This window comes from Chrysemys picta, chromosome 6, assembly GCF_011386835.1.
Source record: "Chrysemys picta bellii isolate R12L10 chromosome 6, ASM1138683v2, whole genome shotgun sequence".
Classification (NCBI taxonomy): Eukaryota; Metazoa; Chordata; order Testudines; family Emydidae; genus Chrysemys; species Chrysemys picta.
The window spans coordinates 85,741,333-85,758,561 of NC_088796.1; the positions used below are offsets into that span (position 1 = coordinate 85,741,333).

Below are 17,229 nucleotides of genomic sequence, written 5' to 3' on the forward strand. Positions count from 1 at the left end.
CCTGCAGACATAGAAATATATCCACTCATGCTAGTCGATCAATGCTGACTGTTCAGACCACAGTTTCATATGAGGATATAATAGTTGTGTCAGCAAAAATGTGCATGTAGCCATTGTGCCCACAAAACTATGTACAAATGCTGAATTTTGTACAAGTGTGTTTTTAATGCACCATTTAAATTTAGCTCTGAATGTCAAAAATGAATAGTGTTTCTGTTTTGCTAAGTGACAGTCATGAAAGTCTAAACAGACTGTAAAAAGTCAAGCAAATAGAATAATTCAACATAAAATTACACTTGACAGGAATTTGAAACCCGTGAAACCTTCATTATCATCATCATTGTTGGAAATTGTCCAGGAGAGAGGTCAAACAGAAGTCTCTTGATTGCACCAGTTTCTTTTTTTAAATTGTTCTCTTAAGATTTGTATGTCTGCTAACCTTCTGCACTCCATTGAGGGCAGATAGATGAGGCAGAATTCAAAACAAGCTCTTTGTAGAAGGAGGTAGTGTAGGTGGGAGAACTTTATCTTTATTTTATGAATCATCTCAAAATACACTTAGCAAATGAGCTGAAATGCTGGTATAAAATACCTATGTGAAAAGTGCAGAGCTACAGTGCACCACAAAACTAATTCCCCCTCCCCTCCCACCCAGCACATTATTTTCAAAAACATGCCATTATTACAAATGGTCAGGAAAGTCTAGACTTCAGATACGTTATTTTGTTTAGGAGAGTAAATGAGTGAAATTCACACACAAGGATTATTAAATATCCAAATCTGTTTTTATTGGCAAAGGATGCCAGGTTTTCTATCCTACTCAGTTTTTCCATCGTACTCACAGTTAGACAAAGGGTTTTTCCTTCATACGCATCTTGGGACAATCTTTGTCCCCTCTCCAGCTTAAAGGGCTTCTCTGTATGATTCTTCTCTCGAGCTGCTCAACTTCATTGGTAAGGGAATATTTCCACAGTTCTGATGGTGCTGTGCTGACACCGTCCCAAACCTATTAAAGAGCACATAGCAGTGAGGCAAATTCACCCATTTTAGGAGCTCTAGCCATGACTTTTGGCTGTTTCCCATCATTTGCCGTACCAGCAGTGCAGCTCCAATGTTAGTATGGTGGGAACACTAGTATAGACCAGCTACTGGCCATTTAACCACCATGTTCTTTAGATGAGTCTCCATACTAGAGGTGGTTAATTTTATCACACTTTTATAGAATCTGTCATTTGAAATGAGCAAGCAGTGTCCTGCTGAGGTCCCAGTAATGTTTATTTAAAACTTGTTTTGAATTAAGCAGAAAGTGTCTGATGAAGGTGTTAAGTTTTATATTTTGCCACATCCTATCCAGGTTTTCATTTCACATGGTAAGACTGAGTTGTTCATCCCATTCATCACATAGCAACAAACTAATGTACGGGTATTTACTGATATAATGGTAACAACTTCCAGCACTGTCAAGGTTATGAGCTAATTTCTGTGCTTAGACTGAGCATACATTCTATCAACTTTGTAATATTTGGTAATGTAGAGGCTGTGACTGCATGATTTAACTTGGACAGAGCTCAGAAACTTATCTTCTGTAAGCATATCTTTGGGGCATTTAATATTATGTGTTACCCAGAATTTGTTTTTTAAATTAAATTTGCCAGCACAGGTGAGTTCTATCCACATTCCAGAGTGGAATGCTGGGTAGTGAGTAGACAAAAGGCTTTGAACGGGCAATACTTTTTATGAAGGTAACCCAAGAGACAGTTAGTAGGGTTTTTTTTCCCTTTAGTGAAGCAGGAAAGGTATCATGTTTAACAGGTACACTAGATTGGACCAATATTCATTTTTAACATTTCACAAGCAAGGCATCTGTATGAGTTCCCAGTATCTGAGGTCTGCAGATGTTTTTTGTTTGACAGATATGCTGATGATGGAAAGGAGTAGTGAATCTGTAAAAATAATATGATTCCATAATGTACATATTTATGAGTAAGAGCATAGTATAATATGTATTTTTCATGAATGTACTTTATTTCTTTGCAGAATGAAAGAGGGATACATTTTAATTTAAATATTTTAGTTGCATTTGAATCTTTTTGCTTTGCAACTTACTATAATGAGTTAACTGCATGTCCCTCAGCAGACTAGCAACTGTCATCCATTTAAAAAAAAAAAGTTGAATATATCTCGCAGTTTTTTCATTAAAGACAGACAAGAAAGGAATTCAGCAAATCTACATCTGTTGCTGTAGCATAAATATAGTCAGAGGAATTCAGGTTCATTATTTAATTATTCTTCTTTCACTTTGTTTTGTACATTTGTACTATGATTGTGTTCTTTTTCTTTTGATTGACAGAAAGTAATGATATAGATCAGGACACAATGAAGGCAAACTCTCTGGGGTTTATTGGATGTCTCTCTTCAGTGCAGTTCAACCACTTTGCTCCTTTGAAGGCTGCATTGCATCATACCAGCTCAGCACCAGTCACTGTAAAGGGACGCTTCACTGAATCTAACTGCGGTACTTCAACTGGAGCTGACTCAACATCAAGTGAAACAACCCATTCATTTGCAGGTAGCATATGGCTAAAACTTGTTTTACCCTCTAAAACACAAGAAGAGTTCTCAGAACTTCATTCGTTACCATCTTTTAATGTGGGTATACATGACAGGGGTAGATTGAAAATGTGCTCTGTTCTGTTTGTTCTTCTCTTCCATTTTTCTAGCCTCTGTCATTTCCTCTTAATGTTTTTACTTTCCTGTTCACCTCCACATAGTGTGATTTACAACATTGATCTTTAGAACCATGTAGACCCACACTAACTTCATAGTTCCATACTGTGTGTGAACCATAACCATATATAAGTATCTTGAGAATCCTTCTTTCTACTTGTCTGTCAATTTCCTTTTTTTTCTGTTGCAGATCATTCTGGACCAATAGATGAGGGAGAGCCCTTAGCTAATGCAATCCGAAGTGACTCTGCAATCATTGGAGGTAATAGGGACTATAAAAGCTTCACTAGAACCATTTTTTAAATTAACTTTGAATCTTTCAATGCTAAAGTGAAGTCAGTGGAACTTTTGGGTGCACAAGTAAAACAGTGTCAAATTAAAAGAAGCTCCATTTTATTACAAAGTGTTAGGAGCTGAGTGAAAAAGTCAAAATGATGTTTTAAAATATCATTAACTCTTGTCTACTTATTATATTAGCTTATATAGTGACAGTTTATATAAATATTTGAATACTCTATTGATGCACAGCATTTTAAGAACAGTTTACTAAGCTGCTTAATGCAAGTATCTATGATATGGATACCTACTTGGATACCTTAGGGCATACAGCATATTTTCAAGGAAAGAGCATTTTTATGGCTTTTTGGCTTTTACAATAATTCACTTTTGCCAATGGAGCATGTTCAAAGTGAGGAAGCCCTTTGTTAAATAGATCTCAGCAGCACAGCTTTTGCCTTGCCTTTATGCTTGAGAAAATGGGGAATTTGCATGGCTTGAATGCCTGTTGTACCCCAAGGCAGGTTTCATTTTGGTTTGTCATTCAGTGCAATATACTCATGGATTGAGCTCCATTTGCACTGATTTTCAGTGTTTCAAAAAAGTTGGAAAATAAAATCCACATTAAGATGTTAAAAATATAGTTAATGTTGATCAGAGAATTGTTTTTCTTGATTCTCTTTACAATTTCTGCTGATCTACCTAATTGCTTTTTCAGGAAAATCACATTTAGTTCTTTTTTAAGCACTTTTTAAGAAATTCTGTTTTTATTAAAGGTTCTGCAGTGGGAGAATCATACACAATTTAATCACTCAAAATGAAATAAAATTGCACTTATCTTGTGTAAGTCTCATTTTATTTTGTTCAAGGTGTACATTATATTGTCAATAGAAAACCTTGAAATTGAGTACTATGGATTTGGAGTCAGCAAATCCAGGTTTTGATCATGGCTCTTGCAGACTTCTCAAACTTTTGAACTGAGCTGCTAGAAAGCCTAACAATTTTCTCTCTTCAGAAGGATAAACTTCAGAGAAGTCAAGCAAGTCTGATAATGTGAGTCTGGGGACAAAAAACTCTCAGTAGAATTTCAGTTTCCACAAATGGTGCTGGAACAAATATATGACAGTGACATTTCTTTAAATAGCTACCCTGTGAGAGTTTTCTGATGGTATTTTTTTTTCTTTGGAAGAGGAGAGATGACAGAACTTCTCTTTGGTCCTGAAAATGGTTTTTCTGCTATGTCATTCAGTGATTCAATTTCAATTAGTGACTTGTACTGAAAAAAGAGAGTCCATCATTTGTCTTCTCTGGTTAAATTCTGAATATGTTTCTTTTGCAAGGGCCTTAAGAGCCTGAACATACAAAGTAAAAAAATTAGTGGAATAAAAGTACCAAATCTTCCCACCAAGTATAAGGGATTTATAACTACAGAATATGCAGTCACATATAGAACAACTGAAATGATGGCATCCTCTATCCAATATGGCAGATTATTAATGACGTATTGTTGATACAAGTGTCTTCCTTAAAACAACAGTTGATCAAAGGTTGCCTGCTTAAATGGTAGTGCTAAAGTCTGCAGTTTTAGGGCAAATTCTGGAAGATTTTCGGTTAACAATGTTGACTACAGCAGGTTGACAGTGCTTTTACTTTTGTTACTAATGTTTGGGAGAGCCAAGAAATGTCTTGAAATGACATTAGAATTGTATTAGAAATGTCCTGAAATTATATGTAGTGTCCTGAAATGAATGGATAATTTTATATATGGTAAAGGTATGAAAAGAAAAGTATGAGGTTAGTATTATTGGTACCAGGTTCAATGACTAGTAATCAGCTCTGAGGACTTCTCAACCAAAAATGATAGAAAATAAAATAGATACTTCTGCTTATGGCTTTAGGACCTGATCCAACTACTTTTAAGATTAATAGAAAGACTCATTGATTTAACTGGGGTTTGGACCAGGCCTCAGCTAGCCAAAAAAATATTTCTTTCTTTTACAGTTTGTTTTCCATATTTTACCAAACACTTTGTATAGCATGGACATGCACAGTTCAGTCACTTCATCAACCTTGACTCTGCCTTGTAATAATGACATGCAGTAACCAAAGGATTATGGTTAAGGTCTCATAGTGTTTGCAGTCCCAGATTAAATCAAATCGATGTTTATAGATAACATCTTTTTTCCCCACATTTTTTCTCACAGTGTCACTACTGAGCAGAGTTAAGGGTTTCTTAATTGTTTGGGTTTCTTAATTGTGCATTTCCATGTCTTAACATTTTTGAATTTCTTTTAAATTAATCCTTAACTTTGAATTTCCTAGGTTTATAATGCCTGTTTGGGGAATAACTGCAACATCCCTGTAATGTTTTTCACCCTTAACTTAAATTGGTACTGTCAACCTTAATTAGATTTATATTGTACATAGCATGTTATATGTATATTTGTCACAAACTTGAGAGGGTCTTAGAACTATCCTCTGTTCTGGTATTTAGTCATTCATTTGTCAAAATTTCCTTGTAAATCAGGAAGACTATTCAGTACCAAACTATTATGTCTTCTCATAGGAGAAAATTAGCTTCACTCCCACAAAGTTTGAAAAATAATGGCCTATGGGTGTGAAGATGAGTGGGCTGATGGGGTGAAATCCAACATTTAACCCAGGGCTGGAATGTGAGATTGCAGCACAGACCCTCTATGACTGCTATTCAAGGCTATAGGGCCACCACTCTAGCCAGAGCGGCCACTAGGTTAATGTAAAAGTGAATTCCATAACCCCCTCACCTGGGTCGTCTGTGGCCCACTCCATCACCAACCTTCATTCCCCTTTTTTGTGGGAAGTGAGAAGTATGCAGATATATTTGTATAGCCTCATGCAGGACCCTATGGTACGATAAAGTCATGATTAAAAAACTGGCGTTGTTCCTTTGTGCCATGGATGAATTCCACCCACAGACCATTTCTGTCAATGGGGATTTCAGTTATTTTTGTGTCACTGAGTAACATTGATTTGAGAAAAAAATGCTACTTATGGGCTCAGCCTTGCAAGGAATGGTTAATTCAGACAAAAAGGGACTGAGAACCCTCCCTACCAAAGGGCCCCTCCAGCAAACCAAAGTGTCACCCCAAACAAACGTGTTTCTGAATTAAGCACCTTTCCTAGGTTAATTTGTAGACAAACTAATGGGGGTGGGGGCAATTATAAGGTGCCAATCACCGTGGTATCGAGGCATTTGAGGAGTCTTATGCACACAGTTTAATTGTTCATTCTAGTGAATACAAATTTGTGATTATTATTATACTGAAATGGAATTGTCTCAGCCAATCAGATTTTTCAAGTTATGCCATTCCTTCAGTTCTGATTGGTTCTGGGTGTCTGGTTTATCTAGTGTTTGTAATTTTCTCAATAATAAGCAACAGAGAGTCCTGTGGCACCTTTAAGACTAACAGATGTATTGGAGCATAAGCTTTCGTGGGTGAATGCCCACTTTGTCGGATGCATGTCAGTAATAATATGCTATTCTAATATTCTGCCAATCAGAGTGAAGATATTTAGATAATCATAGTGTAGTTCTTCACAGCACAATAACTGGATTGTGAATATGTAAGTCTATCTAGTCTGCACTCTATAATCCATCCACTCTGATTGGGCCCTATACTCAGAATCTCCAAACCATTTGCTCAAAGGCATTCTGTTGACTTAAGGTGACTTTGCATCAGGACATGCTCCTTCTATTCTTTCTACAGTTTGTCTGATCCTGATACCACTTTTCTCTAGAAGACTGGTACTGCAGATTGCAAGGAATTTGGCCTAAGCAGAAATAGGATACCTGCTGTGAAAGATCTGTAATTGTTAACTCACCTAAAACTTAAACACAAACAAACATCCATTTGATTTTTAAAATCAGTTACTTAGCTCTCCACAGAAACCCTTTGCTGCACACACTAAAGGTGTTAGGGTGGGGAAAAAATACCATAGTCTGAAATCTCAAGCCTACAGTTGTAGCAAGGGAAGAAAGGAAGATGTTAATGAACCTAAAAACACTGCAATTTTAACACAGTTTAAGGTGTTCTACTCTGATAAGTAACATTAAACATGCAATTTTAAGGTTTTGTGTTTGTCTGTCACTCAATGGTTTCCAAATCAAATGTTCTCAGTTTACAAATAAAATGATTTTTTTTTCTTACTGTCAACACTGCAAACTCATTTCGGCTTCTGAAAAATCAAATTGGGTTCTTCTCATCTGACACATCATCTCCAGTAATATCAGTTATACAGCCTAGTGACTGCTGTACAACTCACTGGATGTTGATGTTTCCTAGTCTTGGGCCTAATTCTCCACTACTTACATCTTGTTTAGTCATTTATATTTGTACAACGTGAATGTTAATTGCTACCAAATCAGAATGGTAACACACCCACTTTGTACTCACTGTGTATCAATGTAAATGACAACTCGAGGTGCAAGGTAATGGAAATTCAGTCCCATGGAGTGCAAGCATCAACAGCATCCCACAGATACAAAGCAAGTGTGAGTAGCATGTCTGGGATAGTCAAATGCAAGCTGGCTGGTGCTTGATTTGCACCCACTTCCCTAAGTATAGGATCTCTAAGGGTGCCCTGGAAAGCACCAGGGCGTGGGTCATTCTCCTTCTAAACATGATTGGTCAGTAGAAGAGAGTTGGGATCTGTACTGGGTTAGGCAGATAAAGGAAGGGGAAACATAGTACTCTTGCACACACAATTATTTCTTCCATATTTTACGTCACTCAAAGGTCAAAGACCCTGATTGTTTGTGCCACCGTATATGTTGGACCTTTAATGTTTAACTTTCTAATTTTAGGTTGCAACTTTGATACAATTTTGCCTCCTATTTCTTGTTTTCATTTTCATAAATAGAAAACAACTGTAGAGTAAGCACCTCAGCTCAGACTATTAACTGAGCAATGGCTGAGAACACCAGCAAGCTTTAGGCACCTGCAAGTCTTAAATGCCCATTGTACATTTACTGTATATTCAGCCATAATGAAAAACAAATATACAAACAAAAAATTAGTACCTAAAAACATCCTAACTTTTGGGGGTGAGATTCTGTCCTATTGAAGTCCTCTTTGGGAATTTGTCATGGACTTATATGTGGTCAAGATTTTACACTTGGTTCCTGATACTGGGTTTTCCCATGTGTCTAAATCTGTCATAATTACTTATTATGTAGGAAAGATGCTTAATTTATGTGCTAGATACATTTTAGAGGGTTATGTTTTTAATTGCATTAAAACCATAATTGTTTTTGAACTGCAAGAGACACCGAGGTTCCCACTATTTTTAATGTAAACCTCTCTGGTTATTGCTATTGAACACATTAAGAGTGGTGTACACTACACGTGTGTGACATTTTTCAACCAAAACTCTTCCTTGGTGAAAAATACAGATTTGGGTTGACTCACAAATTTGTGTTGATTTTGGCAAATTATTTTGGTTTAAGAAAACTACTACAACAATTCAAAAAAAGATTGAAATGTTTCATTTAAACATTTTCAAAACAAAATATTGTGATTTTTCAATCAAAATGACTTTTTGTTTTGAAATTACCTTTGATTTATTTTAATTTAAGAAGAAAAGTACACTCAAAAATCAAAATGAAACATTTAGTTTCAAATCAAAATGTTTAATTTGACACAAATTATTTTTTTCAATGTTTCAATTTGCTGACATTTAAATAAATTAGTTCTTGGGCTGACTTGAAACTGTTTTATTCTAAGTGCCAAAAAACCAAAAAATCAATAATTCACACAGCTCTAGAGTGCACGCAGTTTTATACTGCTTTATTTATATCAGTTAAACCCCTAATACTAATATAAGCATCTTTCTACAGGTATAATTGTATTAACACATAAGGGATTGTACCACCTTAACTCTATTGCTTTAGAAAATTGTGCATAGATAAGCCCTCAGAGTATGTATGTGCTGTTACAGTAAAACAAAACAGTGTACATCCTGGTGTATCTTAATAAAGGCCAGATCATGCAGTCAGTCTGCACTCAAAACATCAGTGAGATTTCTGTATATAGAGAAAAAATTCACAATAAGGTCCTTGTAACTTAATGTAAAATGAAGCATTTTGGAGATGGTAGATTTTTATGAGATGATGACAAATGGCCAAATCATTGCTTTTATTTTAGAACGGATGCATTGTTTTCATTTACGCTATAAGAAGAACAGGAGTACTTGTGGCACCTTAGAGACTAACAAATTTATTAGAGCATAAGCTTTCGTGGACTACAGCCCACTTCTTCGGATGCATATAGAATGGAACATATATTGAGGAGATATATATACACACATACAGAGAGCATAAACAGGTGGGAGTTGTCTTACCAACTCTGAGAGGCCAATTAAAAAAACTTTTGAAGTGATAATCAAGCTAGCCGAGTACAGACAGTTTGATAATAAGTGTGAGAGTACTTACAAGGGGAGATAGTCAATGTCTGTAATGGCTCAGCCATTCCCAGTCCTTATTCAAACCGGAGTTGATTGTGTCTAGTTTGCATATCAATTCTAGCTCACCAGTCTCTCTTTGGAGTCTGTTTTTGAAGTTTTTCTGTTGTAATATAGCCACCCGCAGGTCTGTCACTGAATGACCAGACAGGTTAAAGTGTTCTCCCACTGGTTTTTGAGTATTTTGATTCCTGATGTCAGATTTGTGTCCATTAATTCTTTTGCGTAGAGACTGTCCGGTTTGGCCAATGTACATGGCAGAGGGGCATTGCTGGCACATGATGGCATATATCACATTGGTAGATGTGCAGGTGAACGAGCCCCTGATGGTATGGCTGATGTGATTAGGCCCTATGATGATGTCACTTGAATAGATATGTGGACAGAGTTGGCGTCGGGGTTTGTTACAAGGATAGGTTCCTGGGTTAGTGGTTTTGTTCAGTGATGTGTGGTTGCTGGTGAGTATTTGCTTTAGGTTGGGGGGTTGTCTGTAAGCGAGGACAGGTCTGTCTCCCAAGATCTGTGAGAGTAAAGGATCATCTTTCAGGATAGGTTGTAGATCTCTGATGATGCGCTGGAGAGGTTTTAGTTGGGGGCTGAAGGTGACAGCTAGTGGTGTTCTGTTATTTTCTTTGTTGGGCCTGTCTTGTAGGAGGTGACTTCTGGGTACTCGTCTGGCTCTGTCAATCTGTTTTTTCACTTCAGCAGGTGGGTATTGTAGTTTTAAGAATGCTTGATAGAGATCTTGTAGGTGCTTGTCTCTATCCGAGGGATTGGAGCAAATGCGGTTATATCTTAGAGCTTGGCTGTAGACAATGGATCGTGTGGTGTGTCCTGGATGGAAGCTGGAGGCATGTAGGTAAGTGTAGCGGTCAGTAGGTTTCCGGTATAGGGTGGTATTGATGTGACCATCGCTTATTAGCACAGTAGTGTCCAGGAAATGGACCGCTTGTGTGGATTGATCTAGGCTGAGGTTGATGGTGGGATGGAAATTATTGAAATCATGGTGAAATTCCTCAAGGGCTTCTTTTCCATGGGTCCAGATGATGAAGATGTCATCAATGTAGCGCAAGTAGAGTAGGGGCGTTAGGGGACGAGAGGTAAGGAAGCGTTGTTCTAAGTCAGCCATAAAAATGTTGGCATATTGTGGGGCCATGCGGGTACCCATAGCAGTGCCGCTGACTTGAAGGTATATATTGTCCCCAAATGTGAAATAGTTGTGGGTGAGGACAAAATCACAAAGTTCAGCCACCAGGTTAGCTGTGACATTATCAGGGATACTGTTCCTGATAGCTTGTAGTCCATCTTTGTGTGGAATATTGGTGTAGAGGGCTTCTACGTCCATAGTGGCCAGGATGGTGTTTTCTGGAAGATCACCGATGGATTGTAGTTTCCTCAGGAAGTCAGTGGTATCTCGAAGATAGCTGGGAGTGCTGGTAGCGTAGGGTCTGAGGACAGAGTCTACATAACCAGACAAGCCTGATGTTAGGGTGCCAATGCCTGAGATGATGGGGCGTCCAGGATATCCAGGTTTATGGATCTTGGGTAGCAAATAGAATACCCCTGGTCGGGGTTCTAGGCATGTGTCTGTACGGATTTGTTCCTGTGCTTTGTCAGGGAGTTTTTTTAGCAGATGGTGTAGTTTCTTTAGGTAATCCTCAGTGGGATCAGAGGATAATGGCCTGTAGAATGTGGTGTTAGAGAGCTGTCTAGCAGCCTCCTGGTCATATTCCAATTTATTCATCTGGACCCATGGAAAAGAAGCCCTTGAGGAATTTCACCATGATTTCAATAATTTCCATCCCACCATCAACCTCAGCCTAGATCAATCCACACAAGCGGTCCATTTCCTGGACACTACTGTGCTAATAAGCGATGGTCACATCAATACCACCCTATACCGGAAACCTACTGACCGCTACACTTACCTACATGCCTCCAGCTTCCATCCAGGACACACCACACGATCCATTGTCTACAGCCAAGCTCTAAGATATAACCGCATTTGCTCCAATCCCTCGGATAGAGACAAGCACCTACAAGATCTCTATCAAGCATTCTTAAAACTACAATACCCACCTGCTGAAGTGAAAAAACAGATTGACAGAGCCAGACGAGTACCCAGAAGTCACCTCCTACAAGACAGGCCCAACAAAGAAAATAACAGAACACCACTAGCTGTCACCTTCAGCCCCCAACTAAAACCTCTCCAGCGCATCATCAGAGATCTACAACCTATCCTGAAAGATGATCCTTTACTCTCACAGATCTTGGGAGACAGACCTGTCCTCGCTTACAGACAACCCCCCAACCTAAAGCAAATACTCACCAGCAACCACACATCACTGAACAAAACCACTAACCCAGGAACCTATCCTTGTAACAAACCCCGACGCCAACTCTGTCCACATATCTATTCAAGTGACATCATCATAGGGCCTAATCACATCAGCCATACCATCAGGGGCTCGTTCACCTGCACATCTACCAATGTGATATATGCCATCATGTGCCAGCAATGCCCCTCTGCCATGTACATTGGCCAAACCGGACAGTCTCTACGCAAAAGAATTAATGGACACAAATCTGACATCAGGAATCAAAATACTCAAAAACCAGTGGGAGAACACTTTAACCTGTCTGGTCATTCAGTGACAGACCTGCGGGTGGCTATATTACAACAGAAAAACTTCAAAAACAGACTCCAAAGAGAGACTGGTGAGCTAGAATTGATATGCAAACTAGACACAATCAACTCCGGTTTGAATAAGGACTGGGAATGGCTGAGCCATTACAGACATTGACTATCTCCCCTTGTAAGTACTCTCACACTTATTATCAAACTGTCTGTACTCGGCTAGCTTGATTATCACTTCAAAAGTTTTTTTAATTGGCCTCTCAGAGTTGGTAAGACAACTCCCACCTGTTTATGCTCTCTGTATGTGTGTATATATATCTCCTCAATATATGTTCCATTCTATATGCATCCGAAGAAGTGGGCTGTAGTCCACGAAAGCTTATGCTCTAATAAATTTGTTAGTCTCTAAGGTGCCACAAGTACTCCTGTTCTTCTTTTTGCGGATACAGACTAACACGGCTGTTACTCTGAAACCTGTCATTTACGCTATGTGGTTGATATGGAACTGTAAGCATTTCTCTCTTTCTTGCCCTACCCTGTTACAGGAACTGTACTATAAATCTTCAGTACTGGCAGCTTTAATCCTTTCTGCCCAATCTATTTAGTCTCCTATATGGTGACCATCACCATGGTATCTGAGTGCTTCCCCAAATTATAAGTGTTCAAAAATATTTCTCTCACCCTTTATTTTTCCTCCATTCAGCAGGCTCTGGACTACTGTGTTATTGTTGTGATGATTGGTGTGGTGCTGGTATTGTGTGGCAAGACTAAATCAAAAACATCTGAAGAAGTAGCAAAGCCAATGCTATCCATGGAGCCACAAGTGTTCCTGTTCATTCAGGAAACAGGCATGCGCACACCTCACCCATCACACACAATGACACAATCCTGATTATAGGAAGGAAAAGAACCCCACATTTTTTTCACTTAGGGGCCCAAAGAACATGTGGTCTTTTTCAATCAAGCATGTCTTGAATATTATGACAAACATCTAATAGTAGACTGTAATGATACAGTATATATGTAGGGCTTGATTCAGAGTAGGGGACATAAGTTAGGGCTGTGAACACCTGCCCACCCCAACTTGTGCTTCCAAAGGAAACTGCATATGAATGGGAATTTTCTTCTAAGAGGGAGTGTAGGTATTGGAACTGGCACCATCATATCTGGGGATGGGAAGTGTTAAACTCTGGCTAGACTCAATAAAAGGATGTCCAGGGGAGGTATTGAATTAGCACTTCTTCTGAATGCTCCTCACTCCTTGCATTTTCTGGCCAGGCCTGTTCATTTGTGGGCTGCACCAGTTTGCTCTGAAGTTCTAGTTTCATTGGGAGTTTCAGGGGGATTGTTGTCATACTTCCATTTCCCCTCTTGGGGGTCCCACCACATTGGTTCTACAGCACACACTGGTTGAACCTGGCCTATGAACCTCACTTATTATTTGTCTAGTATATCTGATCAATTTTCTCTCCTCCTCTCTCCTCCCTAGGTGTGATAGCAGTTGTGATATTCATCCTGCTTTGCATCACTGCCATAGCTGTACGCATTTATAAAAAAAAAAGCGTATATAAAAAAAATGAGGCAAAAGGATCAGAAAATGAGGACAGTGCCGAGACTGCCCTGAAATGTGAGCTCAGCATGCAAAATACAGTCAACGAAAATCAAAAGGAATACTTCTTCTGATTGGCATTTATGATTTAATTTAATATAATAATGACAGTCTGACTTTCTTGCTAAGCCAGGGGCTCTCAATGGACAAAAAAGCTCTTGCACTCAAAGTAAATGCAATGGATTTGAGACCTATTATACTGCATATGTTCAGTCTCAGTGATTGCTATAGGAGGCCTCTTTAAATTACATGAATTCCTTAGCTATTATACCGTAAATGCATTTTATGTAACAGTGAAATAGATATTGTAACCAATTTCATTGTTGGTAGTTTCCGACTGTTCTGATGTGACCTTCTACAAATGAATTTTAACGTGAATGCTGAATATGGTTTTTAAGTGGGAGAATTGTTAAGCTATTGCCCCCCATCCATCTCTTTAAAATCTGTGATTCAGGCATTTTGTTCAAGGTCAAAGTTGAACTGTAACGTTTACTTGAGAAACTCTGCTATGTTGCTTTATAGTGATCCCCAGTGGCTTCCTGATATTGAATCCCTTTTCCACCACTGTTGGCCAGTGTCAACTTCTACTCGTGAGCCATCAACCCAGATACCCAAAACTAAACAAAACCCTTACTTATTTTTCCATGTGAAATGACCAATGATGACATTAACAGATCAGTTTCTAACCTGGCTATGGAGAATGGGGTAATTGGATCCATTTGGCCCTTTTTATTCAATTGGACACACTGATAATCTTTAGCTACTGAATTTAATTTTGAAGTTTGCAGTTCTATCAGGGTGCAGGCTGAAGTGTGCACAAAGTGTGCCACTAAATTATACAAGCTCTTTCATCACGTGTTTGGCAGTGGATTGCAGCAAGTTACCACATTATTTGTATAATCCAGCACCCTCTGAGTGCTGCTTATTTGTAAAGATGAGTAAAATATCATTCACTTACTGATTATCATTAATAATAACAGCAGAAGGTGGACAAATAGAGTACCAGGGCTGGTAAATTTTGGAAATTTATCAATGCAGCCTAAATGTAATTGTCTCCCTTCACTACAAAAGGTGTGCTCTCTGAAAGCAGCAGATATATGATCTTCCAAGTCCCGAGGTTAATTTGTATAAAATAAAGGAAATCAGTTTCTCTTTTTGATCCTGGTAAGATAAGACATTTTAAAAATAGCACACTTCCTGATGCTCTAATTCTCTTGCACTGCACTCCATAATAATACCTAATAATACCTCAGTGAGATATTACAGTAAATTATAATAACTTCCCTTCAAAGCCAAACATATAGAATAATTAGGACAAATTTTCAAAAGTCTGGCCTCTAAGCCTGAGCCATTCTGGGACATGAGCTTTTCTGGAGTTACTAAGCGTTGTGTGTCTAAAACCTGGATTTAAGAATGCAAATATCATTTCTGTCTGAAAAGATAGGGTTGGGATTTTAGAAATTACTCAGTGCTGACCTAACTCTGCTTTCATTGAAACCAATGGTAGCACCCACTGAGTCAATGGGACTCTAGGGTTAGCTCAACTCTGAACACTTTTGAAAATCCCACCCTAGATGTCCAAACACATTATCTGAGCACAAAAGTTTGAGGCAGTTGGCCAAAAATGTGCATGTGTAAAATTGCTTTACAGAAATTATGGGTGTAAATTTAGAGGGTGAGTTGAGGTCTCTTTGAAAATATGTTCCTTTAGGTTTGTTTTCCTTCCTCACTTTTATTAACTCCTCACTGGAGTCTCACAATCCCTTTTCTACTGTCTTCTTTACAGCTCCGCTTCATGTCTAGGAGTACATTTCTCCCCTTTTTGTTGACACTGGAAGCCTTTTCAAACACACATCCTTTAGGGGCACAGTCTCCTTCTGTCCCTCTTCTTTATTCAGTGCTGAGTTTTTCCTACATTTCCTGGGTCATAACCATTAAACATTGTTTTATTGCAATTGCATCTAGTCTGGTTTAAACTCTCCCTCTTCTCCCCCTGCCCCAAACCTGTTCTCTAAAGAGGGAAGCACCTTGTCCCTCTTTAAAGCCCTGAGCCAAAGTGTATTGAATTCAATGGGCATCTTTCCATTGCCTTCACTGGGCTTTGGATCAAATCCCTCTATCACTAATGACTCTGCCAATATTTTCCCTCCTCCATAGCGCTGGTATGAATGTCCCACTCTCCTGTATTCATTATGTGCAACTGCTATTCCAAATAAACACTTGATGTAAGAACCCCATTTAAGCTACCTATACCTTTACCAGTCAAGGGTGCAGTACTGACCATATGGGACAGGACTAAACTCTTTATGATATTGGGGATCTCAATGTGTTGGATGCTGCCACCACAAAGAAATATTTGATTGAATTATAAAAGAGACACTATACTTTGTGGGCACTTTCCATATACTTTTCAGATTGTAATAGGAACCCAAAGTGTATCCACACCAGGACAAGTTGGAAATATACAAATTTAACATTCCAGTTGCCTGTTGTTTCTTCCTCCATTTGTTTGTTTTAACTTTGTTTTTGAGTGTCAAAATGGAAAGAAAAGCTGCTTTCACTTTCTGTCAGGAGAATGATTGTAGTCTTTCATTATTCATTGATGGGTGTTTAAAAAAAAAAAGGCAACAGGAAGGCCATAGCTCAGTAAAGACCCATTTTGCAAAATAATTAAATATGAAAAAAAAATCCCTGTGTGAATGACACACTATGTTTAAGAACTTTTATGGCATTTTACTGTGTGAAGAAAAGAAAAAAAAACAGGCGGGGGTTGTTGAATGCACATCTACACATTTGTAGCATACAGTAATTGCATCTCTCAGAAGGAATAAATTCCCATTTTCTGCCATAGAAAGACTGATCATATATTCATAGATGGAGTCCGGTATATACAAGTTCAGAGTCAATGAAACAACATTATCAACTATTTGCTGCCTTTTTATGGGTACAACAAAATGGTGGCACCAAAGTGCACTGATACATTGTACACCATTGTGCTGTCCCTTCCTTGACCCTCTTATCCCAATGTGTAATCTTTTGCCTCGCTCTGTTAATAAAACAATTTTTAAAAGAAAGTGAGGAAAATATTTTTAAAAATTTGTATAAAAAAGTTTAAAGTTAGGACAATATACTGATTCTCTCTTCTTTTTTTTTTTCTTAAAGCAGTAAAAAAAGTAGAAGTGCATATAACATACTGGTGCGTGTGGTTATTTATAAAACTGCTGTGCATCCTAGACCTAGTATAGCATGTCTACTATGCACTGACCTATTTCCATGGCAAATACACTCCTCTTTAAGTTGTATAGACAGTAAACAGTGGCATGAAACCTGAGGAAATTTGTAATGCTTTGTGTGGGCTAAGGCTGCATAAGGGCTGCAATCATTTATACATCCTATATTTAGTCAATCATTGTAAAATAATAATTGTTTTTCATTCATCTTCAAACAAACACTTCTGTTAGTGCATTGCCCAAGCCTGTGT

General features: G+C 38.2%; 1 protein-coding gene across 4 annotated transcripts in view; it reads left to right on the forward strand.

The window, feature by feature from the left end:
- The window catches only part of CNTNAP4 (contactin associated protein family member 4), a 479,082-nt gene extending 462,145 nt beyond the window's left edge, over window positions 1-16,937 (forward strand). For all 4 annotated transcript variants that reach the window (XM_065599352.1, XM_005309700.5, XM_065599353.1 and 1 more), the window contains 3 exons: window positions 2,351-2,569; window positions 2,918-2,989; window positions 13,629-16,937. In XM_065599352.1, coding sequence (XP_065455424.1) covers window positions 2,351-2,569; window positions 2,918-2,989; window positions 13,629-13,822 — 485 coding nt within the window. In that variant the 3' untranslated portion in view covers window positions 13,823-16,937. The remainder of the gene's footprint in view (window positions 1-2,350; window positions 2,570-2,917; window positions 2,990-13,628) is intronic.
- The last annotated feature ends 292 nt before the right edge of the window (window positions 16,938-17,229 follow it).